Genomic DNA, 24,939 nt, shown 5'->3' with positions numbered 1-24,939 from the left:
TCCTCGTCTAAGACACACCTCACGTCTCAACTTTCCGTTTATTTATTTCCTGTGAACAGACAACGAATTTACTACACAAAGTCAGATTTTAGTATTCATACGCTCGCTTACCAGGTAGCTATGTAATTCAAAGGTTAAAGGCTTTGTAAGTAACGCAGCCACGTGGTTTTTAAATGCTACCCATTTAACCTTTACTTGATTTCTTTGAACGCACTCCTTAACATAATGCTCTCTCACTTTAATCATATGTCTTAATTTATTCCCACCACTAGTTTCAGCACAACTTCCCGCAGCTCTATTATCGCACCATAAAGTCATGGAGAAAAATGATTCAGTCAAAATTAACTTTAGTGAGTTACATACCCTTACGGAAAGAAACTACAGTCAGTAAATATTACACTTGTGTAGTTACTACAAGACCCCGTGTAGTTATCACAGAAAGGAACACAATAATCTGTAGTTATTACACGCTATAATTACTTTAGTGCGTGAAATCCCTGTAATATGGAATACACGTCTAATCTTGAAGTGTGAAATCCACTACACGTGTAATCCACTACACGTGTAATCCACTACACGTGTAATCCACTATATGTGTAATATACTACACGTGTGGTAAGTGACTTGTGTAGTAGACTACACATGTAATCTGATAAGGGTGACGCGTGATATACAACAGTTTTAGTGTTAGAACTCAATATATATTTTCTGAAGAACGTTACATGTGCCGCGTGTGACCGGTACAGTAAGATGGCGAGAGACTAGTAGAGATGAGAACATCAGTATAGATGCGACAACCGCGCTCCCTATTGTGGTACGGAGAGCGCCCTCCATAATGCCGAATCCGCATGGCGAGTCGTATACGGGATTTCGCCAACACTTCCCCTCGAATCGCATCGGTCGGATTCCGCCTATTTGATGGTCTTGAGTCCAATGGACTTCATGCAGGCTTCGTGCTTCCCTCTAGGCAGTCCCTTCGTGAGAATATCCGCCGTCATCTCGTCAGTGGATACATGTTGGATTTTGACCAAACCTCTGCTAACGGCGTCACGCACGAAGTGATGTCGAATGTCGATATGTTTCGACCGAGCGTGATAAACGGGGTTCATTGCCAACTTTAGAGCCCCGTTGTTGTCGTTCTTGATGGTGATTCCATCCAAAGTTATCCGAGTTCTCCGAGTAGTCCTTCCATGTATAGAGCTTCTTTTGTTGCTTCAGAAAGAGCCATATACTCGGCCTCAGTTGTTGATAGAGCCACAGTGTTGTCTGTTTCTTTGATTCCCAGCTGATGGCTCCACCGCTCAATAGAAAGGTGTAACCAGTGTAGGATTTACGATCCATGTTGCAGTTACCCCAGTCAGCATCCGCGAACATCTCGGGAGGATTACTGAAAACAGAATAAACTAGACCAACATTATTAGTCCCTTTGAGGTATCGCAAACACCCGCTTGGCTGCCCTCCAGTGAGTCTCCGTGGTAACAGTTTGTTGAATTGGCTAAGGCGACTGACAGCATGAGCTATATCGGGTCGTGTCGATGTCGCCAGATACATCAGTGCCCCAATGAGTTCTTGATAAGGAACCTCGGGTTGATGATAGTCCGTGCCGACCTCCTCCTTGATCAGCTTTACATCCGGATCCATTGGAGTGGACACCGGCTTACAGTCGAACATGCCGAATCTTGCGAGAATGTCGTTAATATACCCTTTTTGTCTTATGGCAATCTCATTCTTCTCTCTTAAGAATTCCAAACCCAAGCAGTATTTGACGTCGCCCAGGTCTTTGATCTCAAAGTTAGCGCTGAGATGATTCTTGATTTTCGCGATCTTCGCAGTATCGCGAGAAGCGATTATTATATCATCGACGTATACGATGATAAATGTTCCGTCCTCGATAGGTCCGATGAGAAATACACATGGATCGGCCTTCGATTGAACAGCTCCGAGTTGTTCAAGCTTTTCCTTCAGTGTATCGTGCCAGGTCCTACCTGACTGTCGAAGCCCGTACAACGCCTTAATTAATAGACAAACTGCGTTCGGCTTCTGAATGTCTTCCAACATCTTCTTCGCCGTTTCCTTGATGGAACTGTCCACGCTTCTGGAACGAATAATATGTTCCAAGATATCTTCTAGATATTCCGGTGCTTCCATGTAGATTGTCTCCTCAATTTCACCATTCAAATATGCCGTTGCTACGTCGAGCTGTTCGATCTTCATGTCTCTCTGTGCTGCTATGGCCAACACAGCTCGTATCGAGCTCATTCTTGCTACTGGAGCGAACGTCTCGTGATAATCGATCCCTGGTCTTTGAAAAAAAACCGCGTGCTACAACACGTGCCTTTCGTTTCTCGATAGATCCATCGGAGTTATATTTGTTACGCAGAACAAATCTGCTCCCAACTACTCGTTGATCCTTCGGACACTCTGTGATCTTCCATGCGTTGTTCTTGATCAGAGATATCACCTCTGCCGCCATCGCGTCCATCCATTCCGATGAGTTCACATCCAACATGGCTTGCGTTATTGGGATTTCGGCCACACACGCCACTTCCGCTTGTTCAAACGCTTCGTGGCTATATTCCTTTCGAGGTCTCCCGGGCCGCCCGGTTCTGATAAGGCGGGGACGACCTCTTCTACGGACTTGTGCGAGTCCCTCATTTCCACCCTCTGGCTCTTCTATTTCCTCTTCCCCTGGATCCGCTTCCCCTGGTTCTGGTTCATCTGGTTCCACAGCAATTTCCTCGATGTTCCTTTGCTCCACGTTATTATAACTGGAGGACAATTTGACGTCCACGCCGTCAATCGGGATCATGTCCGTGGATTGTGAATAGAAATCTTCGAAAGGTGTTTTAGCTCTTCCCAGATGGTTTTCCAGAAACTTTACGTCCCGAGTAATCTCGATTTTCTTGGATTCCGTTAGCCAGATTCGAAAACCTTTCGATTCCTCGGAATACCCGACGAATATTCCCTCCTTGGATCGAGGGTCAAGTTTTCCTCTCGTAGGAACTTTGTTTATACAGAATACTTTACATCCAAAACTCTTGAAGTAACTTACAGTCGGAGCCCTGCCTTTCCAGCCTTCGTGTGGGGTCCTTCCATTGAGCTTACTTGTTGGACAGCGATTCCTAATGTAATTCGCCGTGGATACAGCTTCAGCCCAGAATGATGGAGGTAGACCTGACTGGAGTAGAAGGCATCTCGTAGAGTCCACCAAAGTCCGATTTTTTCTTTCGGCAACCCCGTTTTGCTCCGGACTGTATGCCGTTGTGAGTCGACGTTGAATTCCCTGGGTCTTTAAGTATTCGTCGAATTCCTTATTGACGTACTCGCGGCCATTATCGGATTGAATCGCCTTTATTTTCTTGCCATGTTGTTTTTCGACGAAGATTTGGTATGCCTTGAACTCTTCGAGCGCTTGGTCCTTACTTTTAATGAACCTTATCTCCGTCCATCTCGTATGATCGTCGGTAAAAGTGATAAAATACCTCGATCCTCCATTCGATGTAACTCGCATTGGACCACATATATCGGTATGAATTAGTTCCAATTTTTCGGTCTCTCGTGTTGACTTTTTCGGAAACGATGGTCGTGTCATCTTCCCTTGAATACATATTTCACAGTTCAAGTCTTCAGGCACACGCCGTAAGTCTATACCCCGGATGGCTCCATCCTTTGATGCCTGTATGAGATCACGATAGTTTAGGTGGCCCATCCGTCGATGCCAAAATTCGCCTGTATTCGTCGATATCACCGAATGACAGCTCTCCTCGGACATTGTGCTGGCTTCTTGACAATGATCGGATGACTCTCCGTCGATATAGTAGAGATCACCGATCCTCTTAGCAATCAACCTCGTGCGTCCCTTTTGGTCGGTAACGATGGCCCTCTGTTTCTCGAACGATACTCCATAACCTCTATCTGTCATTTTCGAGACTGACAATAGATTCATTCGTAGTTCGGGAACGTGCAATGTTTCATTCAGAGTCACTTCACTCTTCTTTCCATTCGCAGTCGTCACGATCGCCGCCACTCCTCTTGCTTGAATTTTCGCGGATGAATCACTGGCCAACTTCAAAACGCCGGATTTGCTTTCGTTGATCTCGGTGAATAGGCTGATATCTTTACACATATGTGATGTGCATCCACTGTCAATACACCACCGATTTTTAGATGTGCAGTCTGCGAACTGGCAAACGTCGGATCTGTCTTCGGTCAATAGAAGAGATACCTTGCTTTTATCATCCGCTTTCTGTGACGGGCACTCCGAGGCCTTATGCCCCTTTTCGTGACACTTGTAGCATTTGAATTTGAAACATTTGTCCTTTTTCTGTTCCTCCTTGTTAGTCGAATTATGCTTTGAAAAATTTCGTTTCTTCCTGTTGATGAGTAAGGCATCTTGATTCGATGTCGCTGTGCTCTTCCTTGCGTCGAACTCTTCGACTATCTTGGTACGTAGATTTTCAGGTGTAGGAAGCTCGTCACGACTTTCGATTGCGACTCTGAAATTTTCAAAGCTTGACGGCAAACTATATAGCATCATTATGGCAAGTTGATCTGGATTTATAATTACGTCCATTTCTGACAACTTATCTACGGCATCGAAGAAATCATGTAGATGCTCGCGCACGTCGCCATCTTCGCACATCTTCTTCAGGATGAGAGTCTTCAATAGTGTGGCCTTTCGGGCGGGTCCTTTTGATTGGAACGTGTTTTCCAGCTTTATCCACAACTCACGCGAAGTTTCGCAGTTTTTAATTAATTTCAACTGACTCGCTCCTATGGATAAAATTAAGTCCGACTTGGCCTTTTCGTCCATAGTGCGCCACTCTCGTACGTCGGCCGTGTTCTCGGGCTTCGCTATCTCGCCACTCACATAACCCCATGCATCATTCTTTATTAGCAGCGCGCGCATTTGTAGCTTCCACGTATCGTAGTTGTCGCGCCCGAGCGCCTCGATACGCACGACACTATTCGCGGCCATAATCGCGTACCGACGATCTACTTTCTTTACGATATGCTACTATTATACCGACGCGCCCGATGCAAGATGGCCGATTAGCCTTTACGCGCACGATGACTTCCGTGTATGCACAACGCGAAGCCTTTTTCCTCTTCTCTTTCGCGATCGTGTCAATCACTTTGCCGTCTCTTCGCGATCGCGTCGATGTATTCGTTGTCCCTTTTGCGCTCGCGACGATGCACGTTTGCTGTCTCTTCGCGCTCGTAACGATGCACGCTTACTGTCTCTTCGCGCTCGCGACGATGCGTACACGCTGTTTTTTCGCGCTCGCGACGATGCACACACTGTCTCTTCACGATCGCGACGATGCACTTTCGCCGTTTCCTCGGGCTCGTACGATGCACCTTCGCCGTCTTTTCGCGCTCATGCGATGCACCTTCGCCGTCTTTTCGCGCTCATGCGATGCACCTTTACCGTCTTTTCGCGCCCACGTCGATGCTCGTTCGACGTTTCCTCGCGCTCGCACGGTGTAACTCGCCGTCTCTTCAGAAAACACTACGCACCGTATATCTCGTCTGGGCCCATAACCTGATATGGGTGACGCGTGATATACAACAGTTTTAGTGTTAGAACTCAATATATATTTTTCTGAAGAACGTTACATGTGCCGCGTGTGACCGGTACAGTAAGATGGCGAGAGACTAGTAGAGATGAGAACATCAGTATAGATGCGACACCGCGCTCCCTATTGTGTACGGAGAGCGCCCTCCATAATGCCGAATCCGCATGGCGAGTCGTATACGGGATTTTCGCCAACATAATCTACAAAATGTGTAATACACTACTACACGCGTGTATTAAACGTAATGCTACCAGTAATCCATGAAATTTGAAATAGCGAGTCTTATCATATATATAATATACTTTTCCTTCAATGCGCAGCTGTATATAAATTATTTCTATAAATATTGTTTGAAATTTATTAGATTTAATGTATCACTTTTTAACCACATTTTATTATTTTTTAATTTCATATTTTATATAAGTAAATAAATATTAAAAAATATAAAGTGTCAGTGTGTATACATTGCAGGGTATTCGCCATTTTGACATCATAAAACAGTAAAATATTTCTAAAATTAAGTAATATATACAGATATGCATGCATAGTGTAATTATTATTATACATCATTTTTACATGATCAAAAAATAATTACAATAATATATATATTGGGCAATATAAATACGTAAGAATCTGACATATCTGCTTAATATATATTATTTTATTTACTACAAAATACATTAATTTACATTATAACTATATAAACTGACTTAATAATAATATAATATTGTACATACATTCATCCAAAAAGTCTACGCATTGTTCACCCGTATCTCTTGCTCGCTATGTCTCTAAAAATCAATCGGTTTCAATTGTATTAACGACAGGCATGATAAATTGCTTATGCCCATTGGAATATGGTATAACAACGCATTTACTTTTAATCATATCCAATAGGCAACCTCTAATGTTATCAGTTTTTTTTGTAATAAAACTAAAATTTATGGAAGATATCCGATTATTTCTGCATACTTCTTCCGGTAAAATACAATATTCTTTGCATAATAATAAATTAGTTTCAGTTCCACCATTTGTCTTTGTCACAATACATAAATGTAATATATCCAATATTAATCCGTTCTCTGTTAATATTGTACTATTATATCTTTTTAATAATCTAGGATAATTTGAAGTATGGTAAAGAATATTTCTAAAAATAAATCGATCAAAAGTGAAAGCCGTGCTTTCGACAGGTTCCCCTATTAATTCTTCTACAACAAGTTTTTGTATGGCAGTTAACACTATTTCTTTTTTAATTCCAAATGCTTTTAAAGAATTTTCATATTCTGTGCATCTTTTAATATGACACACTTTCATTAACGAATCAAAAATAGCTTTGCTTCTCGAGCTACAATTTTCGCCAGTAAAAGTCGACCTGTTATTGTTAATAAACCTTAATCTAGAATAAACTTTAGATATTTGTTGCGCTATGCATTGTGAACCATTGAATAAAGTTTTTAATGTTCGATTGAAGCCTTCAAAATGAAAAGTTGACCAAGCCCAGAGAGCACCGTAATTTTTCACTGATTCAGGTATGTGCAATAACAAATGAATATTGTAATTCATGAAATCATCTCCATACAATTCTTCTATTTGCAATACAAATGTTCGTAATGCTTGTTCAGCAGCGATAAATTTGTTATCAGAAATGTGTGTTTGTAGAAAAATATTTATACTAAATACAAAAAGTAGCCAATGTTTAATGAATTTCTGTGGCATTAATCCAGTTAAACAAGGCAACGAATAGTACAGTAAAACATTTTTCCACTCTGATGCCTTAAACAATTTTCTTTGAACTATCGATCGTGGTATTCGTGTTATTTCTGATGGAGGTAGTATACTTGTCAATTTATTATCAAAAACTTGTTGATACTTCCCTAAATACCACTCTTTATCATGATTGATGGAATCAAACCACGCCATAACAAATTGTTTAATCACGCCTTCCGCAACACTGTGCATATAATCTGGCGGGCAAGACTTAATTATGTTAAAAAGAGGTATAAGTTGTGTCATCGAAGGACCCTTGACTCCTTTTACTGAATGATTTTTCGAGATACTTTTTTTAACATGTTTGTTGTGTTGATGTTTTTGACGCAAAGCATAAAGATCTCCACAATAAACGCGTTTGAAACCCCCGCTTCTTGTCTTAACTACCTTTCCTTTATTATAGCAATACGAACATCCGTATTTGCCGTTGAACTGTTTCATGTTTTGTATCATCGACCTCGCTATTGAATCAACAGGAGCTACAAGTGTATGAACCTTAATACATATTACTTCCTTATGCATGAATGTTGTTGTAATAAAACCATTATTATGTAAGTCAATAAGTTCATCAATGAATGGCTGAAGAAAAATATTCATATTTGGTTTTACAGCGTCAAACTATATGCCAGCTAAGAGAATGTGTTGCCTTCGCAAACGATAAGGCAATTCGTTTATTGTAACTAAAATCGGCCAAATGGATGACATGGAAGACTTAAATAATTGTACCCCATCTGAATTCCACTGGAGGGTAATGTCATTATCTCCAATAATATTTTTACTTCTTAAATTACGGTAAACATTTCCATTAATGATGTCACTTTCCATTTCTTTAGTTTTTCGGAATTGTGCAAAATCTTCGGATTTTACTAATTCTATTAATTGCTCTTTGAGTGGAATATGTATAAAATAATTGTTTTTTTTATCGAGATACTTTTTTTTGTAAATTGTTGTACAGACTTCACATTTCATTCGATTATCGATACATGAATTCAGTATCGTATAACATTCCGGACAGTAATAGTATTTACACGCTTTACTTTCTGGTAATGATTTTAATAATAAATATTTGGAGCCATGATGTGTACGAGGAAGATGACAATCAATTACTTGAACAAGAGATTCCAACGCAACATCGGTCAGTTGATGACGAAGAGCCAAACTCACAAGCAGCATTTTGCTTTCTTCTTTTGAAAGATTGCATCCTTCGTACAGTACTTGGCGAAACTGTATAACATAAAAAAATTTTACATTACTTACTACAATAAAAATACCAAAATTTATCTTTAAAAAAGCTATTTTCTCTTTGAAATAAGTTTTTATATTTTTTCCCACGAAAATGTTTCACCAAAATATAAAACTTTAAACATTTTAATTATATAGGGGGAGATGAAAACTTTTTAACGGCACTGTACAAGACACTGTACAACGGCGCATAACATATAATCAAGATTTTATTTATACACAGATATCAGTAGATTCCGTGGTATAAACCATGTCCAATAGAAAACTATTCAAAACGATTCCACTAACACCATATAGAAAACAATAGATCTATAGTTTTCTGTATGGTTAATGAATGGTTTTGAGTAGTTTTTCATTGACTAGTTATTAGCGATTCTGTAAGGTGATATACGTATATTACCTGCTCCATGTGTGGATTTTGATTATGATCTTCGGCATTATCAATAACATTATTGTGATCTTCATCAGCAATAGGGATTTCCTCATATTCTTCCATGTCAGAGGCCAAATCAATTTCATACTCTGATGAGTTATCTGTACATAATAAACTATCATCTCCTTCATCATGACTTAAGCACGATGAAATGTCATCTACTTCTCCATCGCTGCTTTGGAGACCCTCGGAACCAGAATCTTTCTCAGATGAAACTATAGGTATAATTGCGACTTCATTGCTACTTCCAGCTACATTTATCTCCTCTATTCGGCTCAACTTTGAACATTTTATGTTCTCAACCGAACCAAGATTTTCTTGACTCTGTGCAAACACCAAAAAAAATGAATTAATTGTACAGAAAAATACATAAACTCTGGCGACAATTTTAACTAAAAGTATCCAAAGATTCACAGAAATTTCAGCAACAATTTTTGTTTGTATACAGATGTATTTATATATAAGAAATGTACATTAATTTACTTATAATTAATTAAATTAATTTACGGATATGACTTAAAAATACTTACATGATCATGTCTTTTTTTTCGAGAATGTGCCGTTGATGCTGGTATTTCGGGGTTATGTTCTTCGTATATGTACTGTTTATACGGTCCTCTTTTATTAACACTCATCGTTAATCAACGCGTTTTTTGTGATTACGTTGCAATTTACGATTTACATTCAGATCAATAAATAATGATAGTCAAAGGTTTACTCAGTCTTTTTCAATATTATGTATGTATGTACATACTAGAGAGTTTCTAGAAGAGAGAAGCGCCAAAAAGTCACATGACAACGTTCTCATCTGATTGGCTGGTATCACGTAGCTCACATAAACGAATCTTCTGATTAGCTGACATCAAGGCTAAGTCACGTGACCTGTTGGCGTCTCTCTCTCCTAGAGGTTTTCTAGTACGTATGTACATACACACGCAGTCATTACATAGTCTCGTTATTTGCACGTCTACTGCGGAGCGCGGACTGCGTGGTCGGCAGAGTAGCTGGGAATCGTTTTGAGTTTGGAGAGAGGAAACTGCTTCTTATATATGCGCTCTCTTTCTCTCACTCTCACTCTCTCGCTCTCCTCTCTAGAGCCAGAAATGGCGGGAATCCCGGCCTGGCACCCCGGCATGCGGCAGTGTGTGATTGTGTAGCAGTGAAGCTGATGTGAGAACAATAATATTCTCGAAAGAACTTGCAAGAGTTATAAAAGTAGAGTAGAAAAAAGGTGAAAAAAGTGCTCTATTTTCGAGAGGAATTCGCTGCTGTTTTATTGTCTCTCGAGTGTTATACTTGTTTACTTATTAACAGTATAATACTTTTATCGTAAAAATGAAAGATAGCGAGTGCGTATTAATAGAATTCATCAACGAGGATTATAAAGTCGCAGTAGGCTACTTGTCGTGGCTTCAAAATGAAACGTTACGAAATAAAGAAGCACTACAAAAAGTTATTGATAAAAAAGAAGAAGTTGCAATTAATTGGCCCGTAAATTGCGAAATTGCTCCTGCAGCGAAGATGCACAGAAAAGTACGAAATTGCTCGTGGAAATCCCACGTTGTACATATTTTGTCGTTTGGGGGTAAGTTTTTATATGAACTAATAACATAATCTGTATAACCTATACATATAGAGTACACTTTTATATATAGTACCCACATATAGCAACATCTGAGATTGTGTTGCTATGTGCATGGGTATGTCGCCTCACATTTTTATGGTTTAGCAATAATGTAATTACTTTTAGTTTACATATTTAATTGCGTATATTAAATATATTTCTACAATTTTCTAATTATACTTTCTTATTATATTTCTCATTAAAATATAAATATAATATTATATTTCTTATTATATTTTTTAAAAGTAAGACATTTTCTTCTATATTACACTCAAAAATATTTTCTCTTATCTCTGAATGTAACATTTACATTGAAAACATTATATTTAATATTAAAGCGACACAATAGTACCTAATAAATACAGATATATATAATTGGAGTACGGACAAGAGCTTCACAAGCTCTTGCTCGTGTTCTTAGAAACATTTCTTATTTGTACTCTATATACATCCTGCTGGAAGAAAGAAGTCGCTAAAAAGTCGCTGAAAATTTTCTCTAAAAATATAATGCAATTGAAACCGTTTTTAGAGAATTTTTATAAAAATATGTTTCAAAATTTCTGTAAATCTTTACAAAATCTCTGAAGTTGTTTAAAAAATTATGATTAAAACAAAATTTTAATTTTGTAGAGAATTCAAGAGATTCTCAGATATAAAATTTTTTTTGAAAAATTTTTGAAAACGCTTTTAATTTTAAGATATTTTCAAAGTTTAACAGCTTCTTTCTAGTAGGGTATGCACAAACACAATATTTTCAAGTCAATAATTCCAAATTTTATTTTTAAATCATATTTATAATTTTTAGAATGGACCGAAATGTGTAAGCAGTGTGATAACGTATTAAAATTTGAAATTGCAAACCCATCAAAAAGTGATCGAAAAGTGCTAAAACGAAAAAATTTAGAAAACCTGGAGACAATTTCTGAAAATGGAGACTCTATTGAACATGGCTTAAAAAAAAGTCGAACGGTAAAACCTAAAAAATGTTTATGCTTATACAATTTGCACCAACGGTTTTCTTTAATTTTATTAATATTGTTAAAGTTTTTATAATTTCGTTGAATTTTACCGCTTTTTTGCTATTTTTGCTAAATTAATTTTACTCATTTTCAAGAAATTTTACTGAACATTATCAACAATTACATTAATTATATATTTAATTATTACCTTATAGAAATTATTTTCCTTTTCTTAATTTCTCTAAAAATACAACGTTTTCGCTAATTTGAAGAAAATTTTGCTTATTTTTCTGAAATCATAGTTTTAGTAATATATTAGAAAAATTTGCCAAGGAAATATCCAAGGTGATGTGTAAAAATAGCGATTCTCATCAATTAAAAATAATCAATTTTAAAGTAAATCTTAATATTTCTTATGAATTTCAAATTGATTCAATTTAAATTGATATCAATCATGTTCAATATATTTTTTATTACAATAGATTGATAGAAATAATTAAATATGATTGATAGCGATTTATTTTAACAAAAGTTAATCGATTTAAAAAGCAACTATTTATATTAAGATTTAGTTTAGAAGTATATTTCCTATTGATTGAAATTACTCATTTCTATACCAAGGTCGTTAGTATAAGTTTTCTTATGTTACATAATTTTAGGAAAGAAAGAAAACTTCAAAATTACGAGAAACTGCCAAAAAAACAGTAGAAAACAACATTGTGGGAGCACTAAATATTAAGAAAGATAAATTTCAAGATGTAAGTATAATAAGTGTTATTAATTCGAATTGAATACATTATCAGAGTTATTATTTTCATACAAACATATTATGTGGTTAGAAGGAAATTGCAAACACTTGGAAATAAATGAGTGACTGGCAACGAACGGCAAACCTTTACTCCGTTTTCATTTTAGAGAAGATTTCAGTCGTTCTTTTTTTTTACGAAGGTTTGGTTCCGGGGAACGTTTATTGCTGTACCTGTCATCACGTATACATATATATGTACTGTAGCAGGTCTCTAAATGTGTAATAGAAAGATCAACTCTTTTATGATTAAATAATTACAAACATGCAGTTTTAATAAAGAATGAATCGCACATGTAACAAAATTTGTAATCTTGAAAATTACGTAATATGTGCCGGATATAACTCATTTTTCATAAGATTTTACTATTACATGTAAGATTAATATAAGATTTTATTAATATGAGATTTTGATATTGTAAATATTATCTAATTTTCTAAATTAGAAATTTTGTTAATTGTGTTACTTTTGAATTTTTATTAAATAACACTTTTATAATTATTTATTAATAAAAAAAGTTAATTTCTTTATTGAATAAGATATATGGAATATAGGTGTAGTAGAAACGCAACAGAATGTATACATTAATATATAGTGTGAGAATTAATAAAGCCTCAACACTGATTGTGAACCGGAACCAAATCTCCATAAATGAGAAAAGTTAGAGATAGTACAGAAGCTCTCTTCACAATTAAAATAGAAAAAACTTTCGTTGTTTGCACTCATTTATGTTTGCAATTTGGTCGTGGCCACGCGGTATTTTATTTCACTTAATTGAATATGTGACATTTTATTGAAATTTAGGATAATACCCCGACAGAATCATCCGATGATTCAAGTATTGACGAACATGTATCAAAACACGATATGTCAAAAACAAATATTTTGCACAAGCAGGAAGTGAAAAAATTAAAAGACGAGATTTTTCGACTTAAAAAAATTATAAAGTATTCGGAAGGTAAAAATACAATTTTACATATACATAAATACAACGAAGTTTTTGAAAACATTTAAACATAACTGTCTACTACCACGTTTTTCTGTTTTATTTATTTCCGGAACTCTCTCTAATATTATAGCCTATTATTGTTTTCGCGCATTGCTGTTCTCTGCGTTATTTATTTTTATTTTATGTATATATTTTATTTTACTGTATTTTTATCTATATAATATTACTTTTATTCTGTCTTTTTGTGTCTGCTCTTTATGTGCCGTTATATTTATACTGTCACTTATCATATGCCACATAAATTCTCTGTAAATGGGCATCTATTTACGTAAAATTCCTAAATAAATACATAAATAATAAATACTTTTTTCAGATATCCAACAAATAGACAAGTGCACTAAAAAAGTATTTTCTAAGTTGAATGATATTGAAGAAAAATTGAAATATTTAGAAAAAGAAATCGATAAGAACACAAAGAATGTTATGGTAAGATAACTAATTTATAATCAATTTCAATTAGTTTTCATATTAATGTCAGAGGTTTTTATAAATATACACAAATATCTTGTATGTGATTACTAATTGTTAATTATAATTTAGTATCATTTTATATTATAGAGTTGGAGTACTATTGAATCAGTTCCTATATATAGTAATGATAAAATAAAAAATGAATCCGAAATAGTGGACACTGATCCATTGATGATTGATTCTAATTCGAAAAACAGTCCGAATGATGAATGCCTGAATGCGGATAAGGTACGAAGTATACATTTTTTTATTAGTTGCATATGTATAAATAATTATTCAATTATTATGTATTGAAAATAGGAAAACAAAACTTAAAGACAATTCGTATATGTGGAACAAATTAAAACAACAAAGTATATAGTTTATTTAACATTCATATAACTATCATGAAATTTTGTTAATTCTATAATCTGAGTAGATAACTGAAAGCGAGCGAGCTAGCTTAATTTTGAAATCTATTTTTGTAACATGTTAAAAAAGATATAAATAATATTCGATTCATAAATATAAAATACTAGCCAAAAATATAAGTAAACAATTTTATTTTTTTGTAATTGCCTAATTTTAATATAGGAGTTTTTGGCTGCTATAAATTCTGATGGGATTACCAATACTGAATATACGACTGATGATATGATAAAAAATGCTAAAATCGAATTTCGACCTTCACATCCATCTTCTGAAAATGTAAGTTTTATATAAATATGTCTATATTATATAGTGTACGTACGCACAAATGTCTATACTTAACTAAATTGCTATCATCAAGCTTTGGCTATGGAAAAACTGTGTCGGCCGACCTCTTTAAAAAATGACAGCGGTACGTGTGTATAGTGCGTATGTGATACTCGGTGGGTATGTGTGCGCATGTGTGTGTCGTGAGCGACCATTTCTTGAGGAAGTATACTGGCCGAACAATGGGCCAAACCAGGATATCCTGCCGACACATTTTTTTCACGAAGTTAGCGATCTAGTTAAGTATAGACATCTGCGTGTACGTGATTGTGCAACTTCGAATATTTTGACATTATAGAATTCTGTTATTATGTAAAATAAATTACATTTTTCAGGAAAACATTGCTTTTAATGAAAATGGTCTTCTTAAAATCTTCTTAAAGACAGTAATAAAGAAAATAAAGAAAATTCGACATTAGAAAAGGTGAATTAATTATTCATGATTGATGATGTAATGACTTTACATATATGCACTGCTGTAAGGAATGATTGTTATTCGAAAACATTTTTCAGGTGATATCTGGAGGGAGATATTTTGGACTCAAGCACATCACGAATACTCAACTGAGCAAGGTCAATGACAGCAGCATATCGAAGCTAACATGTGACCTTCTCAGTTTAGTTTATGAAAAAACGGAATTAAGAAATTCTAGTTTGACTGGATCCATAGCCAATGCTAATAAATCCTCAAATCTGGATAAAAAATCGACTGAGAAATTAGACCCTGTTCGACTAAAAGCTGTAGAAAGTAAGAAATTTGTCAATTTAATATAATTTGTGAATATAAAATACATAATATATATTTAAAATCGAGCATAAATGTCTGAATTATGTTATTCAAAAGTATATCTATATCTATAAAGGAAGATGTCCTGACTGACTGACTGACTGACTGACTGACTGACTGACTGATTGACTGACTGACTGACTGACTCATCAACGCCCAGGCCAAACCCCTGAACCTAGAGACTTGAAATTTGGAGGGTGTATTCCTCTCATGACGTAAGCATCCACTAAGAAAGGATTTTTAGAAATTCCACCCCTAAGGGGGTGAAAAGAGGTAAAATGTGTTTTTTTCACGATTGTTTTGACTGACTGACTGACTGACTCATCAACGCCCAGCCCAAACCCCTGAACCGAATTTTTACCAAAAGTATATGAAATAGGGGTAGAATTTTCCGGGGAGTGCCACTATGTGTATAGTTTTTTGTTATCGATTTTCTGGAAACCGATTTTTTTAATTTTTCCTATTTTTCGAAAAATAATTGATCAAATCTCAACAAATTATAGATCAAACAGGGATAGAATTTTCCGAGGAGTACTATGAAATGTATAATTTTTCTACTATGAAATGTATAATTTTTCGTTACCGATCTTTTGGAAGCCGGTATCAAAATTTTTTCAATTATTTTCCGAGGAGTACTGTGAAATGTATAATTTTTCGTTACCGATTTTTTGGAAGCCGGTATCGAAATTTTTTCAAATAATTTTTACCAAAAGTATGACTGTCCTGACTGACTGAAGAAATAAGGGGGTGAAAAGGGGTAAAATGTGTTTTCACGACTGTCCTGACTGACTGATCAACGTCCAGAAAAAACTTTATTTTTTATGAAAATATTTTTTGATTTTAGAAAATGATCAATATGTCCAACATTAATTCCAGGAGAAAATATTTCAAAAAATTTAATATTTACACCAGAGTTCTGAGGAAAAAAAATTTAATATCAAAAGTTAAATAAATTAAATTTTATTTTATAAAAATATATCAATTCTTTAAAATCTTTTTAATTGAATATCTCGAATTTAATTAAGCAATGTATTCACTTATATAAATGGAAATAATTGATAACTCATTCTTCTGTTTTATATGTGGCATGCTTCAAATATATTTATCATCTTGCGAGGTTTGCCTCGAACACTACAAATTTAAAAAACTTAACGTAATCATTGCTGAAGAAAGTTCGAGAGAGAGAGAGAGAGAGAGAGAGAGAGAGAGAGAAAGAGAGGGAGATAGTGTCTTTGTAAGGAGAAGAAGAAGACGAAAGGAAGGGAGAGAACAGAGTAAGTGGTAATATGTTTTGAAAGACAGGAAATTTATAAAAAAAACGTAATTAATGTTAGAGAGAGAAAAAGAGAGAGAGAGAGTGTGTGTGTGTGTGTTTGTGTGTATGTATGAACGTTTATTATAGCCTTTATATAGTTTTCTTTATTCTTTAAAGATATTGAGAGTCGAATTGGAAGGAAGGAAGAAGAAATAAATTATTCGAAAGTGAGATTGAAAGATAATTTTTTAAAGTAAAACTATTAGAGGAACTGTATTTTTTGAAGAAGAGAAAGACGAAGAGAAAAATTTTTTAAACAGGTAAAGTTATATACGTGGTAAATTTAAAAGATGAAAACTTAAATAATTTGGGACATTTTTATTAATGTTAACCATTAAAAAAGCATACATTTAATAAAGAGTAAAATATATTTATTTGAGATAGATTTGCATAATTAATAAAATTAATGAAAGAAAGAAAGAGAGAGAAAAATAAACAGAGAGAGAGAGAGAGAGAGAGTTATTACTTTTTTTTTTAAATTACTTTTTTAAAAATCTATATCTATAAAGCAAAGATATTTAACGGCAGGAAAAGGGCCAATAAATCTAAACCGATAAAATAAATATAACATATATTTTAAAATTTACTTTAAAGAAATCATAAATTATTATCTGTATTATTTTAAGCAATGAAACTGGATATAGATATAGATAGATTAATTTGTGAATTTCTATTCCTTTAATTATTATGTTTCAACATACTATATTTAATTCAGTAACTTACTATCATAACAACATAATATTGAAAATCATGAAATTATTACGTTTTAATAAGAAGGTTATTTTGTTGATACCTAGCCATTGCTGGTTGGTGCACCTAGAGGGTATTTCGTTTGTGAATTTTTATTTATGTAAATATTATGATTCAACATACTATATTTAATTATTAGAATTGTTGTCATAGCTTAACATAATATTTACATTCCTGAAATTATTATGTTTTAATAATCGTTATCTGTTTAATTTAGACAGACAGAAAAAGAAAGAGAGAAAGACAGAGAGAGAGAGAGAGAGAGAGAGAGAGAGAGAGAGAGAGGGAGAAAGAGAAAGAGAAAGAGAGAGAAGGAGAAAACTGAAAAGTATCTTTTACGTTAATTTCGTGTTTGCAGTTAATCAGGTAATTAGTTAGTTTCTAATAAAGAAGGAAAGGCAATAGTATCGATTTAGATTTATTGACCCTTTTCCTGCCGTTAAATATCTTTTCTTTATAGATATAGATTTAAGGAAAAATAATTTAATTTTTGAGAGCGCTTTTGTCACTTTTAATTATTTAATTTTTGAGAGCGCTTTGTCACTTTTAATTAAATCGGGATGGCAATCGATTTTTTAAATGTTAATGGGGAGATGGTACCTTACACTATTGTCCCCATTATAGGGGATGGAGCTTGCCTTTTCCGGGCCCTCTCCTATCTCATGTATAACACACAGTTAATGGCGAGGGATGTGCGTGAGATAATCGTGAGTCATGTGGTGGATAATTGGGAGGAATTTTCAATTATGTCCCACGACAGCTTGGGGAACAATTACAATAGTTCTAGCGAGTATCTCGATGAAATGTCGAAACCCTTTACTTATGGTGGTTTATGCGAGTTGGTGGCGGCTGGGCAACTTTTCGGGTTTGTTTTTGAGGTTTACCGTAATGGTAAGCTCTATGAGAGTTTCGGTGAGGAAGGTAACCCTGTTAGGAGAATACGTTTCACACAAGATATTTCTAAGGGACATTTTGATGCGTACGAACAACGTAAACCTGATGAAGAGAACAACAAACCGTCCTTCTCTCAGCCTGACTCAAACTCACACCTCTCAAAGCATATACTTATTCCTATTCCTAATGAGGCTCATGTAAAACGACGAAAGAGATACATTAATGTCAAAAGGAGGAAGCAACTTATAAATGCGTCCAAAAAATATGCACAGAATAACCCTGAGGTGCACAGAACAGCAGTGACTAGGTACCAACAAAAAAATCCAGAAATGCACAGAACAGCGGTGACTAGGTATCAACAAAAAAATCCAGAAATGCACAGAACAGCAGTGACTAGGTATCAACAAAAAAATCCAGAAATGCACAGAACAGCAGTGACTAGGTACCAACAAAAAAATCCAGAAATGCACAGAACAGCAGTGACTAGGTACCAACAAAAAAATCCAGAAATGCACAGAACAGCAGTGACTAGGTATCAACAAAAAAATCCAGAAATGCACAGAACAGCAGTGACTAGGTACCAACAAAAAAATCCAGAAATGCACAGAACAGCAGTGACTAGGTACCAACAAAAAAATCCAGAAATGCACAGAACAGCAGTGACTAGGTATCAACAAAAAAATCCAAAAATGCACAGAACAGCAGTGACTAGGTACCAACAAAAAAATCCAGAAATGCACAGAACAGCAGTGACTAGGTATCAACAAAAAAATCCAGAAATGCACAGAACAGCAGTGACTAGGTACCAACAAAAAAATCCAGAAATGCACAGAATAGCAGTGACTAGGTACCAACAAAAAAATCCAGAAATGCACAGAACAGCAGTGACTAGGTACCAAAAAAATAATCCTGAGGTGCACAGAGAGGCAGAGTCTCGATATGAACAAAGTAATCCTGGAAGAAGAGTAGAAAGGCGAATACTTCCGTGGACGGTTAAAGCTCATTCAGGTATGGCATATGATCCAGACGTGGCTTATGAGACAGAGAGCACTATAGCTTTGGGAACCATGAGTCACAAGTGCAAATATTGCAATGCTCTTAAATGGCAGGAAGAATCCCCTGGCATGTGTTGCAGCGCTGGAAAGGTGCAACTTGCACCCTTAGAACATCTGCCCGAGCCTCTATATAGTTTGGTAATGGGCAGACATCCAGAGCACGTTCACTTTATGAACAATATTAGAAAGTACAATGGTTGCTTTAGTATGACATCATTCGGCGGTAAGCAGGTTCTACAAGATGGCTTTATACCGACCTTTAAAGTTCAGGGGCAGGTATATCACTTGGTAGGAAGTCTGCTGCCATTACCTGAACAGGAAGCTCAATTTCTTCAAATTTATTTTGTGGGAGAGGATGACAGGGAAGTGCGTTTAAGATGTAGCAATTTTTCAGATGTCAAACAGGGATTAGTCAAAGAACTACAGAGAATGCTACATGACGTCAACACCTATATAAAGGACCTGAAAACCACTTTGGATAAGGTATCTCCAAATTGCAAAAAGTTTGAAGTTGTTATCCTTGCAGACAGAAAACCAGATGACGCTCATAGAGGTTACTTTAACGCACCAACAGCAAATGAGGTAGCTCTGGTGATTGTGGGTCAGGAATTCAACAAGCGAGACATCGTGCTGCAGAGCCACGATAACAAACTGCGGCGCATCAGCGAGGTCCACCGGTCGTACGACGCCTTGCAGTACCCGCTCATGTTTTGCCGTGGCGAGGATGGATACTCGATTGCCATTCCTCAGCGAGACCATCAGACCAAGTTGCAACATAAGAATTTAGTTTCCGCAGCGAGCTTTTACTCATATCGAATTATGATTAGAGAAGGGGAAGTTAACCACTTAGTGTACTTCCGTTCTCTTTTTAGTCAGTTTCTGGTTGACATGTACGCCAAAATAGAGACAGAAAGGTTGAACTATATTAGGAACAACCAGGCGCAGCTTAGGGCAGAAAGCTACATTCACCTGAGGGATGCCGTGGGAAGGCAGGATGCTGACGTTTCTCAGCTGGGTAAAATGGTGGTGCTTCCGTCATCTTTCACTGGAGGACCTCGCTACATGCATGAGCGGACACAAGACGCAATGACATACGTTCGCTACCACGGCCGTCCTGATTTGTTTATCACTTTTACCTGTAATCCAAAGTGGAAGGATATAACAGATGCATTATTGCCTGGGCAAAAAACTCACGATCGACACGACATTATAGCAAGGGTATTTCATCTTAAGGTGAAGAAAATGATGGCTCTATTGAATAAAGGTAGTTTGTTTGGAAAAGTGTGTTGCTATATGTACTCTGTGGAGTGGCAAAAGCGAGGTCTGCCTCACATACACATATTGCTGTGGCTAGAGCAGCGCATCTTCTCTGATATAATCGACAAAGTCATCTGTGCGGAAATACCTAATCCTTTAAAAGACTCTCTTCTACACAATATCGTTAAAGCCAACATGATTCATGGTCCATGCGGGGGCTTAAACCACAATTCGCCTTGCATGAAAGATGGTAGCTGCAGTAAGAGGTATCCGCGAATATTTCAAAATGACACTCAGACAGGAGGCGATGGATACCCACAGTATCGGAGGAGGTCTTCAGCTAATGGTGGATACACCGTAGAAATCAATGGAATAGAACTGGACAATCGTTGGGTGGTGCCGTACAACCCTGTATTGTTACGTATTTTTAATGCTCATATTAATGTGGAATTATGCAATTCTGTAAAGTCTATTAAATACATTTGCAAGTACGTGAACAAGGGAAGTGACCAGGCGGTTTTTGCCCTGGAGAGTGAGAAGGATGAGGTGAAGATGTACGAGAGTGGGCGGTACATCAGTAGCTCAGAGGCGGTTTGGAGAATCTTGGCGTTCCCAATACATGAGAGGTACCCCTCTGTCTTCCATCTCAATGTTCACCTTGAAAATGGTCAGCGTGTGTACTTCAACTCTACAAACTTAATTGAGAGGATGAATAACCCACCTCAGACAACACTATTGGCTTTTTTTGAACTTTGCAAAACTGACGAATTTGCAAAAACTCTCCTGTACTATGAGGTTCCTTCATACTATGTGTGGAAAAATAATAAGTTCGAGAGAAGAAAGAGGGGGAAAGATGTGGATGGTTGGTCAGGAATAAAGAAGGACCACGTACTGGGAAGAGTGTATACCATCCATCCAAACAACACTGAGTGTTATTATCTGCGTTTGTTGCTACATGAGATTCGAGGTCCAACGTCTTTTTTAGATCTGAGGACTGTGAATGGTGTCCTCTGTTCCACATTCCAGTCTACATGCAAGGCATTAGGTTTATTGGAAGATGACAAGCAATGGGACAATACCTTGGAGGAAGCTGCATTATGTGATTCACCTTTAAAGCTGAGGGAGCTTTTCACAGTGATGTTGGCATTTTGCCAACTTTGTGAACCTCTGAGTCTTTGGGAAAAGTACAAAGACAGCTTCTCAGAGGATATTATGCGACAGGTAGAGAGAGAGTTGAAAGGTAGTGCGCAGAACATGATAGATGAGGTGTACAACAGATGCCTGGTAATGATTGAGGACGCAGTGATGTCTTTGGGAGGACAGGAGTTGGAACAGTATGGCCTGCCTCAGCCAAAAAGGTTTGGAGAGGTATTGGGGAACAGAGACTATTTGAGGGAGACAAACTACGATGTAAATGCCTTGGAAGAAGTGGTATTGAATAACGAGGGTTTATTAACAGATGAGCAACTCGCTGTCTATCGGCAGGTTCTTAGTAGCGTAGAGTCAGGAGATGGTCAGGTATTTTTCTTAGATGCTCCAGGTGGTACTGGGAAAACCTTCCTCATCAACTTACTTCTGGCGAGGGTAAGGAGAGAACGTGGAATTGCCTTGGCNGTTGNNNCGTNAGNNATCGCTGCTACTTTGTTGGAGGGAGGGAGGACCGCTCACGCTGCTTTTAAGCTTCCTCTGAATTTAATTCAAACAGAAATACCTCTGTGCAATATTTCAAAACAAAGTAACATGGCTAAAGTACTACGGGATTGTAAGCTCATTGTTTGGGATGAAAGTACCATGGCACATAAGGGGGGTTTTGAGGCATTGAGCACAACCCTCAAAGATATTAGGGGTAACGATGGAGTAATGGGGGGAGTGACCGTGCTGCTTGCTGGAGATTTCAGACAGACTTTGCCAGTAGTGCCAAGGGGAACTCGAGCAGACGAAGTTAAGGCGTGTGTAAAGAAATCACATTTGTGGTCCCTTATCAGGAAAATCTCTATCAGGAAAAACATGAGGGTACACTTGAAAGGTGATGTTTTTGCAGGGCAATTTTCAAAACTACTATTAAAAATTGGAGATGGAGAGTATCCTGAGACGGAAGGAAAAGTGATTATTCCTGCAAATCTAGGTTTAGTAGTAAAAAGCCTAGAGAGTCTTATTAATAAGATATACCCTGATATTGCGGATATCAAAGAAAAATCTATGGATTGGCTGTGCGAGCGTGCCATTCTGACCCCTAGGAATGATAAAGCTGGTGTCATTAATAACATTCTTCTTAAATCATTCGAGGAAGGAGAAATGAATTACAGATCTGTGGACTCGGTGGTAGATACGGATGACGCGGTCAACTACCCAGTAGAGTTTCTTAACACAATGAACCCTCCTGGCTTACCAGCCCATAAGCTTTTTCTTAAAGTGGGGGCACCAGTGATGTTGTTGAGAAATTTGAATCCGCCAAAACTTTGCAATGGCACAAGGCTTCAAGTGAAGGCTCTACATAGAAATGTTATCGAGGCCACAATATTCACCGGATGTGCACGGGGAGAGACGGTATTTATACCACGCATACCACTAATATCGTCAGAGTATCTTTTTGAGTTTAAGAGGTTGCAGTTTCCTATCAAAGTTTGTTTTGCGATGACTATCAACAAGTCCCAGGGGCAGTCGTTAAAAGTAGCAGGAATTGATTTAAGTGAAGACTGTTTCTCACATGGGCAGTTCTATGTGGCATGTTCGAGAGTGAGCTCACCAAACAGTCTTGTGATACTAGCGCCTGAGGGGAGAACCACTAATGTGGTATACAAAGAAGTTCTAAAATAGAAAAAAAAGGTTGTAGATATTTTTGGAGCATTTAAAAAAAAAAATTATGATAAAAAATATAATGTTCGCATGAGAGAGAAAAACATGTATGTGAAAGACATCATGCCTGTTTGAGAAAACAAATAAGGAGAAAAACATGTGTGAAAGAGGTTTATATAATTTTGCTAATTTTTATGGAAAAAATGACCTAATTTTAAAAAAGGTGAGAGAGTAAAAGACACCATGTCTGTAAGAAACACCATATCTGTAAGAGACACCATGTCTGTAAGAGATACCATGTCTGTGAGAGACATGTATTTAAAGTAATTAAATACGGGAAGAAAGCACGGATTTCTTTACAGTGGAATAGGCCTACTGGGGAAACCACTAAAAAAAAAACGCATTTATAATAGTACCTCAAGGGTGATGCGGAAATCTATTGGCGTTAAATGTAAATATACGCTATCATCTATTTGCGTGTCTCATTAAATATGTCTTTCAGGGCGTGTCCTCCGGGGCGAAGCCCGGGTAACCAGCTAGTATATGTATATAATTAAATTTGGTATATAGAAAGAGGATTTTTCATTCTATTGTCCTTTTTTCCAGATTTTATTTATGAGAAATTCGGCAAGACAGACGACAATACGAAATTATTCCGTAGTGCTGTCCGAAGCAAGTGCAACAATGCCAAAAAAAAAGTGCCGGTTAAAATATAAGATCGGTTCGACTACTAATTATCAATTCAAGTCATAGTTAAACAAATTCTGAAGAATTATAAAAGCGATCAGTATTAATACAAATAAAATTTATTGTTTAAAAAACTAGATTTTAGAATTTGTTTTAAATAACTGTGCAATAAGAAATAAGTAATTTTATTTTGATCAGTTTTTTTTTTTAATAAGATGTTTTATTTCAAGCAGATGATGATAATAGTATATAAACAGTTTCTTTTATATAGATAAATTTGTTTATACATATAAAGTTACATCTTAAAATAAGTGTATTATTATATATAAAATAAACAAAATTCAATATATTACATTTGTTATTTATATGATATATATAATATAAAATTATGGGAAAAATCACTTATTTAAAAATTGTAATAAAATTTGTACATTCAATTTATTTAAAATTAATCAATTGGATCGATTATATATTCAAACATTTTTATAAAACAGGATAAATTAACTGTAATATATACGTATATATATATATAGGAAAATAATCTGTAGTGTATAATTATAATACATTTCAGAAAAATATATATAAATATATATTTTTCTATGTATTATATGTATTATAATTATACACTACAGATTATTTTCCTATAATTCCACAGTGATATTACAGGCTATTATTATCCTATAATATCGGCATGATATTACAGGCTATTTTCCTGTAATATTTTCCTGTAATCCGAGCGTATAGTACGAAAATATTATAGTATATTACAA

At 36.0% G+C, this 24,939-nt stretch overlaps 3 protein-coding genes across 3 annotated transcripts; 2 read left to right on the top strand and 1 right to left on the bottom strand.

Moving 5' to 3' along the window:
• Positions 1-7,967: 7,967 nt before the first annotated feature.
• LOC143897709 (uncharacterized) lies at positions 7,968-10,128 on the bottom strand. The gene is made up of 3 exons (XM_077406548.1): positions 9,555-10,128; positions 8,992-9,348; positions 7,968-8,573 (listed from the first exon to the last, which is right to left on the bottom strand). The coding sequence occupies exons 1-3, from the start codon at positions 9,657-9,659 to the stop codon at positions 7,968-7,970; spliced, it is 1,068 nt and encodes a 355-aa protein (XP_077262674.1). The 5' UTR covers positions 9,660-10,128.
• A 213-nt stretch (positions 10,129-10,341) lies between these two features.
• On the top strand, positions 10,342-15,266 carry LOC143897708 (uncharacterized). Its single transcript, XM_077406546.1, has 9 exons — positions 10,342-10,609; positions 11,454-11,617; positions 12,267-12,365; positions 13,218-13,371; positions 13,736-13,848; positions 13,981-14,121; positions 14,467-14,580; positions 14,964-15,052; positions 15,142-15,266. Exons 1-8 carry the CDS (start codon positions 10,360-10,362, stop codon positions 15,045-15,047), a joined length of 1,119 nt encoding a protein of 372 aa, XP_077262672.1. The 5' UTR covers positions 10,342-10,359; the 3' UTR covers positions 15,048-15,052; positions 15,142-15,266.
• LOC143897643 (uncharacterized) lies at positions 15,068-24,394 on the top strand. Its single transcript, XM_077406448.1, has 5 exons — positions 15,068-15,079; positions 15,142-15,376; positions 18,105-18,681; positions 19,297-23,414; positions 24,089-24,394. Exons 1-5 carry the CDS (start codon positions 15,068-15,070, stop codon positions 24,196-24,198), a joined length of 5,052 nt encoding a protein of 1,683 aa, XP_077262574.1. The 3' UTR covers positions 24,199-24,394.
• The last annotated feature ends 545 nt before the right edge of the window (positions 24,395-24,939 follow it).

This window comes from Temnothorax americanus, unplaced genomic scaffold (genome assembly GCF_048541705.1).
Source record: "Temnothorax americanus isolate GAGA-0224 unplaced genomic scaffold, ASM4854170v1 Scaffold21, whole genome shotgun sequence".
In the NCBI taxonomy this organism is placed as follows: domain Eukaryota; kingdom Metazoa; phylum Arthropoda; class Insecta; order Hymenoptera; family Formicidae; genus Temnothorax; species Temnothorax americanus.
The sequence above is the reverse complement of the archived record's forward strand: the minus strand, read 5'-3'. Positions and strand labels throughout refer to the sequence as shown.

Coding starts and splice junctions, on each gene's coding strand:
- LOC143897709 (XM_077406548.1), bottom strand. CDS start 9,659: ATGAGTGTTAATAAAAGAGGACCGTATAAACAGTACATATACGAAGAA. Junction 9,349..9,554: donor GAAAAAAAAGACATGATCAT/GTAAGTATTTTT, acceptor GTGTTTGCACAG/AGTCAAGAAAATCTTGGTTC. Junction 8,574..8,991: donor AAAATCCACACATGGAGCAG/GTAATATACGTA, acceptor TATGTTATACAG/TTTCGCCAAGTACTGTACGA.
- LOC143897708 (XM_077406546.1), top strand. CDS start 10,360: ATGAAAGATAGCGAGTGCGTATTAATAGAATTCATCAACGAGGATTAT. Junction 10,610..11,453: donor ACATATTTTGTCGTTTGGGG/GTAAGTTTTTAT, acceptor TATAATTTTTAG/AATGGACCGAAATGTGTAAG. Junction 13,849..13,980: donor AGAACACAAAGAATGTTATG/GTAAGATAACTA, acceptor TTTATATTATAG/AGTTGGAGTACTATTGAATC.